The sequence below is a fragment of the Mesitornis unicolor genome, unplaced genomic scaffold (assembly GCF_000695765.1).
Source record: "Mesitornis unicolor isolate BGI_N332 unplaced genomic scaffold, ASM69576v1 scaffold22779, whole genome shotgun sequence".
NCBI lineage: Eukaryota > Metazoa > Chordata > Aves > Mesitornithiformes > Mesitornithidae > Mesitornis > Mesitornis unicolor.
In genome coordinates this window covers 83,054-98,128 of record NW_010206862.1, presented here as the reverse complement: position 1 = coordinate 98,128, position 15,075 = coordinate 83,054, and the positions used below count along the sequence as shown (strand labels likewise).

The window sequence follows — 15,075 nt, the reverse complement described above, 5'->3', positions numbered from 1 at the left end:
CCCCTGGCACGGGGCTGCCTGACACCCGACTTCCCCTCAGGAGCCGCTGGCGCCGTTTCGAGGGGCGAGAGCAGGCAGAGCGCTGCAGTCGCAACCCCCCCGGTGGTTGCCCCCGACGGAGACTCGGGGGGCAGTCTGGGGCGAGCTGTCTGTCCCGGTCGCAGCCGTGACAACGATCGCTGCTTGTCCTCAGGCGGGACTCACCTGAGCGCCTCTCCAGCGACCCGCGGCGCATAGTGCTGGTAGAGGTGCTGCGCTGCGCCAGGAGCAGCGCTGAGAAGTTGTTAAGCGGCGTTGCTCATTCATGGGAGCCCGGGAGTAGGCGATGATTAACTCCGTAATTAGATTACTAATGCGTGTATCGCGCTGGTGACGGCAGTCGCCGCTTGGATAGGAGATCAAAAGACGATAAAGCGAGATACGGTTAAATAGATTTAAGCGCTCAGGGAGTTTGGTACGGGCCTGTGTACCTACACCTGTGCGTACACCTACATGTGGGCATGCAGTTGTGTGCTGGTGGGAGTCAATCTCTCAGGAAGGGGTTCATGGGCCAGGGCTACTTTGTTCTTGCCCACGGAGTGCGTGATCAAAAGAGAAGAATAACTGAATCCCAGGCATGGTATTTGAAGTCTTACACCAGCTGCTTGCACGGATTGGGTTTTTTTTTGTGAAAGAAAAAAAATTGTGAATTGCAACCTCATAGGTGAGGCAGCAATCAAAGGATAAAGGGCTTTAATCTCTAGTATGGGCAATTACACACTTCAGTAAACTCAGACTTAATTCAGAGCCCTTTCCCTCCCTGTACTGGTGCAAGGCTTGGGCATCAGTTATCAGTCAGGTGTGAAAACAGCACGGTTATTCGGTTCCCAGAGGCAGCTTTATCAGGCAGCATCTCAGAATAAAATTGGCTTTAACCTTCAGGGAAACCCAGCCACCACATGTGAAAACACAGCAGCAGGCATATCTTGATTAAAGTAAAAAATGCAGGACAAGTGGACTGCCAACCACTTGATTACCTGTCATTCATAATTTATTGGCAACCACTTTATTTTTTTTTTCTTTTAACTAAATGAAAGAATTGAAGGCATTTATTGCATAACCCAGGGGCCACTAGGTTAACAGAAACACCCAATGACCTCCAACCTTAGTGACTGTTCTTTTTTCAGCTGTTGTGCTTTAATTACTCATTTGTTTATATATTTTTTTAAATAAAATGTGAAAATAGAAGATTAGCTTGTCAGGATTTTACTGGCATCTTACAAGGCTTTCCAAGGACATGGACATGGGAGAAACTAGCCATTAAAATGGAAGAAACTGAGCCATGAATTTCTGCCCTTAGAAATGCAGGAGTCGGTAGAGTGATGGTAAGTCAGAGTCCCGCTGGAGAGGGACGGATTTCACCAGTAGGTGCCAGTGCAATTATGGGAAACACATCTTCTGGGGGTGCGTGGGAGGGCAGTGTCCCTAAAGCTTGAGGGGGAAGACTTAGAACTACATAAATCCAGTGGCGGGTCCGTCAGCAAAGCTGCAGTTGTGCAAATGCTTGAAGTAGTGTTACAAAGCTCTTCTGATTGACCCATGGCTGCTGGATGCTTTTTGGAGTGGTATACCTGGTACCTTTATTGGTTTTTATTCCCCTGCAAATTACAGACAAATATTTGAGTAAAGGTACATACCTCAAAGCTGCTCAATAGCAAAGTAAACCCAGTTGAAAACAAGCTTTTCACAGTCCTGTTAGAAGTAGTCCACAGATTCTAGGAACTTCGTGACCATAGGCTGAAAACTGTTTTTCAGTGACTCATGGGCAGCATATTGCACTCAATACCATTGAAAATTCTGTTCATGATCACAGGAAATTAAGTTAAAACTAAAACCAACAGAAAATGCAAAGCACAGCATTGCTTAGGGAGTGTTATGTCTTCATCATTGTTGTTCTTCGCCCATGGACGATAGAGTATGTGATCACTGCTCTATAAGCTTTCAGATTGAGAAACTCATTAACAATGTAAATGTGGCTTTGCCTTGCAACGTGTCTTGGTCCAAGTTTCAAGTAGGGCTGTAGCCCTGGGATTTAGTGTGATCATCGTTTAATTCATAAAAAGTTTTGTCCTTGCAACATAAAATGGGGAAACTGTATCAGCTGGAGCTGGCTCAAAATATCTCAGCAATGGAATCAGGACTGATAAAGAGTCAGGCCAGGCATCTGCTATGATGGTAAGGTGAGAAAGAGAAGAGCAGAGGCAATACCTTTAAGGAGCCAAGTGCCACTAGTGGGAATGGCTGGAGCAGAGCCATCAAATGCCAGTGGTATTTGACCCAGCCAGGGGCTCTTTTGGCAGCTGCAAGTTACTATGGTGCAGGCAGGATCAACTCTCCGTAGCAGAAGAGAAGCAAAGTTAAGTAATGCCATCTACTGTCAGTGATGCCAAAGGTGCTAAACTACTCTCAGCCAAACTCTGTCATGGTGACACAGAGAAAAGAGGAGATGCAGATTTAGGCTAATACAAAAAGAAATCTATGACACTTTCACTGGCAGAGTAGATGGATATCTAAGGCTGCAGCACCCAGTACTTTGTCAGCTGTTGCATTGGAGAACATATTTATAAAAGTTGGCTGATTTGATTTGAATCTGATGAATTTGTTTTGCAAGCTTTCAGGTGGCTTATGATAATAGAAAAACATGAGGAGGGACACATTATACAGAAAAAAAGCCCCCCACTTTTTACCCTGAATTTCACACAGATGTATTTTCCCTTTAGATAGTTTTAAATAGAAGAAAACATCTTTTAAACCAGGAATTATTTTTTAATTTTCGTATTAAACTAACTTAACATTTTTGTCAACTGAGAAAAAGAGGTGCTTCCAGAACGAGTTCACTCCAGAATAAAGATCTGGGATAGGTGAGATCAATTTTCCTCTGAAATTGGCTGCTTTGCACCATCAGTTACAAAAGACTCAAGTGTGAATAGATTTTAGATGTGCAAAGCTTGATAAGATTAATGCTATCTTATGTCCATTCCAAAATAGAGATGGATTAATAATCAGATGCTAATCTAAAAACAATAAATATCAAACATGTCTTTAACTGAAGAGATCAATTGTTGAGAAGACTAGTCCAGTATGACCAGTGGCTTTCGGTGCCTTGATTTGGGGTGCCAATTAGAGTTGACTTAAAGGAACCTGCTTTTCAGAGAGTGTTATTCTTTCTGAAAAATAGGGTGATATGATAATATCTCAGATTTGGCTCCCCAAAACTGTAGGCCATCAATAGTACAAGTTGATTGGGAAAGTCTGGTCCTGCATTGTGCAGTGTACAGAAGTCTTCGCAGCTGCATTGCCCAAAGCAAACATGGTTTCACCTGCAAGGTTTTGTGTCATATAAAATTCATGTTGTGAATTGAGAATGAGTGTATTTAGGGTTTCTTGTTCTGGGTGCTGCTTAGCATGGTTATTAGAGCAAGAACAACCTCAACCAAACGTACCGGAAAAGACATCCTTCTCCAAATGGTTTGAGGAATGCTTCTTGTCTTGGAGTGCAGAAGGCGTGAATTGAAAGATCAAAGCTACAAAGTCTGCCAGAATCATGAAAACCCAATGGTGTGAGACACCATAAAAGGGTTAAAAATGATGATGTAAATCATGTGTGTTGGTTAAAATACTGTGAAAGCGCAGACAGAACCTGGAGGTATAATAAATAATCTTTGAATACCTGAGAGCCTTGTGGCCTCTCTGTCATTAATCAGAAACCACAGACTGAGGGATTGGCTGGCAAAACATTAATCATTAAGCAATTAATTCCAGCCATGAAAACAAAACTTTGTGATTTCCTGAGTAGGTGGGATTGAAGGAGGCAAGGCATGTTTTTGCTCTTTCACCATAAAGGAAATAAAGAAGTATTGAGGAGGTCATACATTCATCATTCAGATGGGATAGAAAATCTCCTTTATTATCCAGTTCTTCCCTTCCTTTTTGTTTATGTGAAACAGGAAGAGGGAAAATCACCAAGGGTTTTTCTAGGAAGCAATAATGAGCCTCTTGAGCTTAAACCTTTCTAGATGTGCCACACTAACAAAAAGGAGCTTTATTTCTTATATCTTATATGCTCCTCTAGTTCCCTATACTAGCATGTTAGAAATACCTTTTTTATTTTTCCCAAGAGTATCACCAGCCATAACAGTTGTCTTGTGAGACTCGGCACATCTGTCTTTTTTCTCTTTCCATTGAATTCTAGTTTTTAATCATTTAATGATTACCTCAGGATCTTAGGTTTCCTTGCTTTTAGCATTTATAGCTTTGGAGAAACCTAAAAATCCAAATATTGAAAGCTGAATAATCTGAACACAAGGAAAGTGGAGTAAAAAATGCGTACATACCGATTTTTATTTTCTGCATGCCATTTATTTTTGCAGATACTTTAATTAATCGAGGGACATAGATTATATTTTTTCATATTTGGGGCTGGAAATGCTGTTAGAACTGCTCCTTGTGTTATTAAATCTGAAATATACATGTAAAGAGGAATCTTAGTAATGTTTTTCTTGCCATTACTGAATGGAAACCCAGCCCCTCAAGGTTCTGTGAACACAACTTTACAACCAACTTCAGGAGACCACCTTTCTGTAAAGCACTGTGGGGTGGATGGTGAGGTGTGATATAATTAGAAGCTGCCTAAATAGCGACTGGGCCTAGATAATTTGCCAAGTGCCATGTGAGAAGTTTGTGACAGAAACCAACTGTGGTTCTTTGGCTGTTACCTAACGCCTGACCATCTGCCTCGCTAAGCTGGTGGCGTAAATATTGGGGGAGAAACTGCGGGAACTGTTACCTCAGATCAGCCTGGCCAGTGATTGCAATAGGCAAAGGACCGTGTTGCTGGCTTCTGAAGGATTATTCACAAGCTTGGGACACCGTTTACTTTAAATACAGTAATTTTCACTGCAGAATTCAAATGCCACCTTCTCCTTGCATAAAATGTGTGGCAATATCTAGCCATGAGACATGCAAGGAAAACTTTCAGCTAAATAGATGTCACAATGCGTGCTGTGTACCCTTTCAACTCTAAAGAGATGTCATCAAAACCAAGGGCTTTAGATAAATGAATATGCTGCCTTTACTTTGTATGACAATAAGATACCATTACATACAGCAGTTTCCTTTCATCAGAAGGTATCATGCAGACAATCTGTAATGTTTCTCATCTTCTACTCAGAGGCAGTGTATGGCAAAATGCAGTACATGTATTAATATGTTAATTAGATAAAAGATTGCCATCCTCTTTAGAGATACAGTTCCTGCCATAGGTGTAACCTCAAAGGACAAAATAGGTATATTCACTATGAAAAGTTTTGAGAACATGTTCAGCTGGGCAGCATACAGTATGTACTGAGAAACAGAATGTTTTGTACTTGTCCATTATGTCAGCCTCGTTACAAAAAGCCAATTACAACAGTCCCTAGCTAAGCAAAACACTTCCTGAGAGCAGAATCTGTCCGGCACAGATGGCCTGAATTCATGTGTTGCCACTGAGATTCTAACTGTGATTATTCTTCATTTCCTCCTTCTTCGCTCAACTTGTGAACTAGTCTCGTCTGAGGAGACAGGATGTTGGCTTGAAGAGCCACCTGGATCAGCTAGACCAGCGAATAAGCGAGCTGAAATTGGACGTCAGTAAGACCTCCAGTGAATACTTAGATAGTGACAGCCGGCCCAGCTCAGGTAATGTGCACTTGGTCATTTATTCCCGGGGGTGTTGTGCTAGGAGAACTGAAGGGTGTCAAATGCTAGGTAAAACTCTGTATTGTTTGGTCAGAAATGTTGCCCTATGGCTGAGGTGGAGAGTAGTCATCTGGCACAGACCACACTCACAGAGCTGGTGGGAATTTTCCTGCAAAGTTGATTTGGTTGGAAAATACGTATTTACCACTCAAACAGATTTTTTTCTGGATTTTGTTTTTTATTTTAAAATGAAAGGAGGAGGAGACAGATTTGTTAATTAATTACCTTGTCCAGTGCAGAATGACCATTGGCAAAGTGGCTAGAGCACTCACTAGAAGTGAAGGAGACAAATATCAGTGTCTGTGCTCTTGAATTCAAGAGCTGTCCTGAACCTCACTAAGGCTTTGAAGATTACTACCACTGCACTGCTCTGGCCAAATGAATATGTAATCATTTATATGAAAAAGAAACAGCTCTATTAAAAGACACTGAGAAAAGCCACTCCAACAGTTTGCTGACTAAAGCTCTCATGGACAGAGATTGAATTTCAGGTTTTTGATCTGATTCAGAGAGGGCACTTGTACTGCAGACTTACAGCTAGGATGTCTGTTAAAACCAGTTTCTGTTATCTAGTCTGGGACAAAGGGAATACTTCTTTTTAAACACAATTTTGAAAAACCTTAAGTCTTCAGTGAGACAAGGAAAGGATTTTATTTACAGCACACAGATTTGCAGCCTGTTACTTGGAGTGGATGTAAAAAGTGCAAGTTTCTGTTGAGTGTTTAAGTTCAGGAGCTGTGCACTCAGGCACACATGGTTCAAAAGGAAACAGCTTCCTTTTCTGTTTGCTTTATGTAGAGAGGAATAATAAAATTTTCCATTTTTTATTTATACAGAGACTTTTTTAATACTTCCATAATTAACTGGCTATGACCGTAAGATCTGGAGAAGGAAGATAGCCTCCCTTCTCTGCCCTTAGACATTCCAGCTATCATAGACTTGGCAGCTCTGATCACAGGTTAGATTTACTCTACATTCCCATCCAATCTGTGCTTAGATGCACCTAGCACAAGTTACAACAGCGTAAGACGGCCCTATTTTACACCAGTTGCATAATAGTCCCCAAAGACGTTCTCCAGTGAAGAACTAGGCATGATGGTGTTGCACTTCACCCCATCCCACCCTCAGAATTAAGCATGCATGTGCGTGCCAAGCTGGCTCAGGGCCTAAGTAAATGTGCAGAAACCCAGTAGAAGGTGGTTGAATTAGAGTATACCTCTGCTAAAGTTACCCAAATAAATGATCATAAATTTAGGCCTGTGGCACATAGCAAATGAAGCAAACTCTGCATGTTTCTTCTACAGAGCATGTTTAGTTACTGCAAATAAGATTTATTTTAACTTTGCAGGCTTCTACGACCTGAGCGATGGTGGCTCTTGCTCACTCTCCAATTCTTGTACCTCGGTGTACAGTGAGTCCATCTCCTCCTCCCACACCAGTCTCTTGCCTGGCTCTCAACACTCTAAAGCAAGGCTCAGTGTGTTTGATTACCGACCCAAGTCTGCAGATGAAACCACTGTGCACACCACCAGCTTCCAGCAGCAGGGAACCTATGTCAGCGATGGATGTCGGATTACACCTAGCACAGACGTTTCTGGGACTCCTGCCAGGTCCCGACCGAGGCCAGTTTCCACAGGTAATCAACTGCAGAACTGAATGCTCATTCAAGAGAAGGGCAGAATCCCGGTTATTACTTTTAGGACCTAATATACCAATGAATAATCAATATATAGGACTCATTTTCAATACACAAAGTGAGAATTAATCAAAACCACTGAGCTAAACCATTCACTGCCCAAATTTCACTTGTCCTCATACTAAGATACTTCTAAATAATAACAAATACAAGGACGCATGCATTTAGAAATGGAAAAAATTTTAAGTGCATAAGATAAAATTGTAATGAATGTTGAGATACTTTTTCTAAATTTACCTGCTTATGAAATCAGAACAATTGCAGTGTTTAAAATACTTTGTGTGAAGGTGCAGGGGTGTATGAAAAATAAAAAATGAATTCAAAATCAGAGGTGATGCATTTTACTGAGAAAGATTTTACAGAAAACGAAGTCGAAAGAGACACTTCCAGACTTAGTGCCTGTTTTCTCAGTCTAATGTAAGATGACTATGATAATACTTATATACATACCTTGCCCTATTTATTCAAATTAATGGGGACTCAAACTATACTCTTTCATAATTTATTATGTACAGTTAGGGATAACAGACAACAAAGCTTAATTGACTATCTATGAACCAGTCATGAGCCTAACAGTGGATCAACCATGAATTTGCATCATACCTTTAGAGAAAATGGACAAGGCCATTAATATTCCAAATCTCTCATTTACCCATCTCTGAAGTGACATCATATCGCTTCTTATTTTGGGTCCTTCCATGGCCTCAGAGCAACCTTGTGTTAGGGCAGGTCATATGGTGACCCAGCCAGGTGTGTGACAGTGCCACTACAGAAACAGAGAAGCCATAGGGAACATCATTTCAAGTACCGTGTCACTCTGGAGTCATTCTCATAGCTTCTTGACCTGTGCCAGCTCACCTCTGGCTTGCTTGGAGCAGAAACAACACCACCTGTTTTGTACTTATCTGTGCAGACACACCTGAAACGATGATGATAAATTATAGCATAAAAGCAAAATCTTCTCAAAGTCTGGGAATGGAGCTGAGCTTAATGATCCATGGCTTCTGTGTTCAAATTACAGACTGCTTGTTCTATTGGAAGCTTTCCTGCCTTGCAACATTTTGCTAAGACTCCAGGGGCTTTATAGCTTCTTGAATATAGAGATAGACTAGCAGAAAAGAAGGGATAGCTGCTGTTAAGTAGGGATGCAGCAGGAGTGAGGCTACAGACCTCCTTCAGCCCTCCTTCCTTTTTACACCACCACCTTCTTTCTTCCTGGCTACAACCTCTTACTTCCTTCAGTGTGAGAAGTAAGTAGTGGGGTAGTAGTGGGAGTAGTCTTGAAGAAACAATTCTCGCAAAGTTGACCACGTTGCAAAAAGTGTGGCAAGGTGTTACTTCAGAAAAGCATCATTTGGAGAGGGGAAGAAATTGCTCTTTTCCTCTCCTTAGCTTGTCCCCGCAGATACAAACCAACTGCCTTTTCTTTCAGTGGTAAGCATAAAGCTTGCTGAAACACCACAACTGCAGTGTTCTTTTGATACCTTACCGGTTTGTTTGCACAAAAAAGCCCCACTACACCCTGCCAACAATTTCCTAAAGAATTTCATTATGAAAATATGTTGAGAAATCATCATCCTAACCTTTGGTATAGCAGCTCTGTAGGTAGGACACTGCAGACAAGTCCAGATTTTGAAGTCTTTCAAAAGCTTCCTGTCACAGAACAGAAATAGTCACTGTAAGTGAAATATGTGATTGGATTTGATGGTTAGGTTTCCTGGTAGCATGAAGCAGCCAGAAAATCAGCCAGCTAAGGATCTGTTGGCACTGAAGTCTGCACTGTCATCCAGGGAAATCCAAGCTAACTGCAGATGGTTGCAGTACTCTTGGTACCAGAGGTAGTGCAGCACCATAGCGCTCTTTTGGATGACTTGTCTGGATGAAAGAGCCTTGCTTCACACAAGAACACAGGCTGTCCCTCAGTGCACAGAAGGTACTCCTGAGAGGAAGGTGCAGCAGTCAAGCGTAACTTATAGCAATCTTGACAGTACTCCAAAATTTAAGAGATCTGAATTGGTAGCCATAAATGCCATCTTCAGGGGCTATGCCTTCCATCTGCCTAAGTAGTTACCCTTAGATTTTTTTTTTTCTCTGTCAAACTAAAGGTTCTTTGGTTCATTCCTCTACGTTCTTAAGGTTGACTTTTAAAAAACTCACACGGAATTATGTCATTCCTGATTTTCTGCCTTTTAATAAAACTTCTGAATATTTCTTTCTGGAATTATATTCTCTTAAACTTGAGAAAGGCATGAGACTGGTAATGTTGTTATCAAATGAAATGAGAGATCCAGTTAGGAGGTTTCATTGGATTTTGGGCTAAGGAAAAGTAGAATTGCATCACTCTGGCCTATGGGACACGTGGGTCTTAATGGCTCTCCCATGTATGTTGAATGCTTTTATTTACTAATGCCTTACTAAAGCAAAATGCAAAAGAATAAGCACCTACAGCTTCCAGCATTTAAGAGGTTAAGAAACACTATAACCCAGTGTCTGCTTAAGTCCTCTTAAAGCAGTTGGTTGTACACATTTTTCCAAGACACGTGATATAAAACAGTTGGAGGAAAAGCTGGAATTCAAATTTAACCACTTTAAAAAAAAATACAATTAACTCTGCATGCTGGAAATTTCAGGAATTTCTGAGTTATAGTCGTTTATCCAGAGGAAGTCCTTATTCTGTCCTGGGGAGAAAGTGTTCAAAAACTGTATCTGTTGTATTGGATAATTTTACATGACATTCAGCTTCAGGCTTTCTGGTTGTTGGATTCACTTATTATCTCTGCTAAGAAATCAAAATAATCCCTTATTTTTGTTTAGTTGGTTGGGTTCCTGTTAGTCTGTGGCATTCTAGAACATTTTTATATACGCAGAGATTTACTTTCATCCAAGTAGCATCGTTTAAATTTCCTGCAAAGGCGTGAGTTTTATTATTGGCATTAAAAGGCATTCAAATCTCTGTTATGCTCAGGTGAATAAAAGCCTTGAAGTAATTCAGTGATCTTGGAGGCCTGACATTATTTTCTTAATTTTTGCTACTGATGTTAGTAAAAGCTAGCACATCCCTCTGAAATAGCACTTTTAACATAAGCCAGTTTGAATGTAGTTGTCTGTGATTTAATTAGGTTATTTATTTTCATCCACTGTGTAGGTGACTTGGAAAGACTCATTCCAGCACACACTAGATTTCAGAAAGAGACAGATCCCAAAACCATGTTGCCTCTGTGCCATGCCAGAGACATGCACTTCCTCAGCATGGACCCCAAATTCCAGAACGACTTGGTCTCTAAGAATGGCATTGATGTGTATCCTTACCCAAGCCCCCTTCATGCAGTGGCTCTACAAAGTCCCCTTTTCTCCCTGGTGGGGACATCCCCAGAAGCAGACCTCCAGGCTCCCCCCAGCAAACCCATGCCAAGTGCGACAGGTCCCAGCTTGATTAGGACTAGGCCAACCACAGAGGCCAAGCCAGGGGGTTACATCAATAAATTGCTGCAGCTGACGAGATGCAAAGGGAGCAATCGGGCTGATGCCAGTGAGTGGGTTTCAACAAAGACCCAGCCAGCCACAATGCACCAGAGACTCATTATAACTCCCAGTGCTGGGGGAGTGAAAATTAACAGCAGCAGTAGCCAGCTGGAAAAACAAGCGAGTTCTCTGGAAAGTAACAAAGCTGAAGGGAAGCTGCAGAAAGAGGTGCCAGAGGTGGAATGTGCCAAGCAGCAGGAGACCATGCGCTGTGTGAATGAAGAGCAGCCATCCACTCGGCCTGACACAGAGCCATCAGCTGTGAATAGTTGTTATCCTGCCAAGTCAGCAGCGAGGGGCTCTCCTCTGGCAGAAGCAACAGAGAGCAGCACAGAGCACAGTTCATCCGGCTCACAGCTGTCCCAGGAGGACTCCAGCCCAGGCTCCTGGAATGCTAAAGCTGTCCCACCTAGAAAGCTGTCCCTCAAAAGGTGTGGCAATGCTAAATTCACTAATGCTGGGGGACATGAGCGAGTGGCACGGAGTGAGTTCGTTCATGCTCAGTTTGTCCCTGCAGAATCCCACCAAGTCCGGGTCAAGTTTGCCAGCTCCAAAACAAAGGCAGTGAAGATAAAGAGAAGGAACAGTGAAAAGGTGCTCCGGCCTGGAAAGCAAGCCTTTTGCATGGAGAAGGCGAGAGGGGGCCATGGAGCTGCCAGGCTGCCTGCTGAGTGGAATCAGCCCCAAAGACCACACGGAGCAAAAAGCCTCATACGGAGACCTTCCTATTCTGGTGATGCAACTGGCAGGTCATGCTCGGAGTCCAGCCTGTTGCCTGTGCAGGTCAGGCTTCCCACTGTGCCATCCAGGCCAGAGCTCTACAGAGCCTCTGCCAATGCACTGTATTCCCTCGAAGCAGCGCGCGTAGACATGGCCAGCAAGAAGAAGCAGCGCAAGTGGCAGTCCACAGTGGAGATCTCTGCCAAGGCCCACCTGGCCAGCCTCTCTAGTAGCTTTGGCCTGGGAGCGCCAAGGCAGCCGACAAGGAGAGCTGGTGTCCTGCGCACTGTCAGTATGAGGGCTCGCTCCAAGAGTCAGCGCCATGGAGCTTATGCCAAAAGCGAGTCGGACCACTCCGAGTACTCTGCAGAGTGTACCTCCCTCTTTCACTCCACCATTGCAGAGACCAGCGAAGGGGAGGTCAGCGATTTCACGACTAACCGTTTTGGGGACAGCGAGTCCAGTGAAAGCGAATCAGATGGCAGCAGTAACAGTAGCAGCCTTGCCCTTGACTATGATGAAGGGGATGAAAGTGAGCTTATTTGGCCTGAAGGTTCAGTCAGACAATCAGGGACTGCCCAAGCCTCTTCCAAGCCTCTTCCCCCAGTGCCCAAAATCTGTCGCATCAAAGCTTCAAAAGCACTAAAGAAGAAGATTAGGAGATTCCAACCTGCCTCTCTGAAGGTCATGACCATGGTTTAAGGGAGGACAAGCATCTGTCTCCTACAGTGAGACATTCTGCTGGCTCTCCTTTGCAGAACAAGAGAACCCATGTGCAGAGATAAGACCTTGCATAAATGAACTGTGAATAACCCCTGGATCAACACAAGGTTTCTTCTTGTTTGTTAATGCCTGGACATAAATGTCACTGTATCTAATTTCCTCTTTTGCCATTTATTCTGTAAATATGGATATGTGTATATTGCGTGATACCTTTTTTTACTATGCAGAAGGGTCACCATGGAGAATATTAAAACAAGCTCTGCCATAAGGTTTTGCAGGCAGGCTTTTGATGGTTTGTTGACCATATGCACCCACCATATGCAGTCCCAGACACAAAGGCTTCCCAAGAAGAGGAGCTCTTCCCAACTGGATATTTGGGAGGATGCCTCCCTCTTTTGAGGAATTCTTTGCAGTTTGAAGTTTACATTAACCACCTAGCTGTCACTGTGTTCGTATGGAAAAGCTCTTGGTGCTCTCCACTGTTCTACTTTCTTTCAGCTCAACCACCCCATACCTTCTCTCAAACATCAGGAGGACAAGTCTGTTCTTCTGTAAAAACATACTATGTTTAATCAAGAAGGCAAATGTATTTGTGAATAAGAACAAGACTTCAGTCTGTTTCCTGTTTTCAGAACTGAGAGTATAGGGTTGGTTTGGTTTTTTTCAACCCTCCTCTTTATGATGTTCCATGTTATTGTTCATTTGTTGAATGGATGAAAGAATATGACAGCTCAGTGCCATGGTGTGTGAATAGCCAGGACTGAGATTATAGCTTTGCCCCTGATATTGCAAACTCAATAAATACTATTTAATGTACTTCTGAAAAATGTGCTTGTCTGACTTTGTCTAAAGAAAATTATTCTGAACTCTAACATCGCATCAGGAATGCAGAGGAGCTTTCTTTGGTGAAACAGATCTGTGTTTTCATGGTCGCTGTGCAGAGTGGTTTGGTTTTTTTCAGAGGGTTGCTATAGCTCAGTCAGAGCCAGTGTCCTTTCAGCCTTTACATGAGGAAACCTGCTTCAGCACCTGTTTCTAAATGAGTGAATTTAAAAATCAGTATTTGTATTGAGGACAGGGCAATCTTTAACTGACTCAATTAAATTGATGCAATTTTGTCCCAAGACATTCTTAATTTAAAACATACATTTATGTATACATAATGTGGTTTGAATGCATTTTAGGGCACCTATGTGAAGCTTTGAATCGGTTGCTAAACTGATGAATTGAATTTTTTTGTGTTTGGATAAGCAGTTCTAATTCTTTCCTCTGAGCACAGCAATCTGGAAGCTGAGCTGAAGTTCACTCTGTGTTTACCAAAGAGCAGGTTTTATCCTCCTACCCTGTTTCAGTGCCCAATTTGAATACATTTCTGGCCTAGGAGATGAAGGCATTACCTCATTCAGCCGAGTGTGCTGGGTTTGAAACAAAAGACAAGTGTTTTGCAGAAACTGGGGGTGAAAGAGTGTTTGTTTACTCCAAGAATTCATTAGCAAACAGAAGTATTGAAAGACTAAACTTTTAGCTAATGCCTTCTGTTCTTCAAAAGCTACCTTATGTTTTTAAACCACTCTATTTTCAAACCATTTTTGGAAAATGAAATAAAGAAAAGTAAAAGTTATGTAAAGTCATTTAATTCAAGTATTCGAGCTAGTACATAACACCATCCTTGCTGCAACTAGGAAAATATTACATCTTAGTGGAATATGTTTAAATGTATTTTTCATGTTCCTAAGAGTATTGGAAGTAGTCGCTCCAGTAGGATTAATGGGAGAATTTCACAGGTCTGGTGGTGGTTTCTTGTTCAGCATGTCTAGCAACAGAACAAACAAAATAGTGATTTATGCCTTGTTGACTTTCTACACCACAAAGGGATCCTTTTTCCCATTTACACAAAAGGTTTCATTTGGGGGAGTGTGTCAAAAGTTACATATGAACCTTTAATCCATGGATTTTCTGTATTGGGGTGGGGTTTATTGGTTAGACCGGAATTTTGAGGGTGGTGTTTTTTGTGGGGGAGGAAATTGTTCCTAACTAGAAAAGTGCTCTTGGTAGGAGCATTCTGAAACCTGGTAAAAACCACCATCCAGTAGCTCCCTGCTTTTTTATCAGAGTAAGCTCAAACAATAAGTTTGTGGTTGCACAGCTTGGTAAATCCCGCTTTAGGGCTATTAATATTCTGTCAGAAATGTTGCCAGACACATGATGAAAGTGCTGATCCAGAATGAACTCACTCTGCCAATTCAAATTTTAAAAAATGATGACTTAATTTTGTACTGACAGGTTTTATGCCAGGTGAGGTATCACCACCCCCGCTTTCTGCCAGGTCAGATAAAGTCCCTCCTCCCAGAGCCAGTATAAAGCCAACATAAAAGCATTAAACTGGCACAGAAAGCCTCATAGTGAGAATCAGGGATGTCCAGCTTTACTTACAGTCATGACAATACAAAATAGAAATATTCACTCTCTATTTTCCCTTCCAGAAGGAATCCACAAAGTCTTTTTACCTTGCAGCATCTTTTACTATAAAGGCCTAAGAGAATGCAAAAAATGTCAATCGGTGATTCAATTAGAAGTCTAGCACCAAACCTTTTGGAGTGAGAAGTTTAGCACTTTCACTGTGGCTTGATTAGCAAGTG

General features: G+C 42.1%; 1 protein-coding gene across 1 annotated transcript; it reads left to right on the top strand.

Annotated features, from left to right (window-relative positions):
• The first annotated feature begins 1,942 nt into the window (after positions 1-1,942).
• Positions 1,943-12,415, top strand: DACT2 (dishevelled-binding antagonist of beta-catenin 2). The gene is made up of 4 exons (XM_010191934.1): positions 1,943-2,050; positions 5,583-5,715; positions 7,124-7,411; positions 10,617-12,415. The coding sequence occupies exons 1-4, from the start codon at positions 1,943-1,945 to the stop codon at positions 12,413-12,415; spliced, it is 2,328 nt and encodes a 775-aa protein (XP_010190236.1).
• The last annotated feature ends 2,660 nt before the right edge of the window (positions 12,416-15,075 follow it).

Coding starts and splice junctions, on each gene's coding strand:
- DACT2 (XM_010191934.1), top strand. CDS start 1,943: ATGGACGATAGAGTATGTGATCACTGCTCTATAAGCTTTCAGATTGAG. Junction 2,051..5,582: donor TGTCTTGGTCCAAGTTTCAA/GTAGGGCTGTAG, acceptor CTTGTGAACTAG/TCTCGTCTGAGGAGACAGGA. Junction 7,412..10,616: donor ACCGAGGCCAGTTTCCACAG/GTAATCAACTGC, acceptor TCCACTGTGTAG/GTGACTTGGAAAGACTCATT.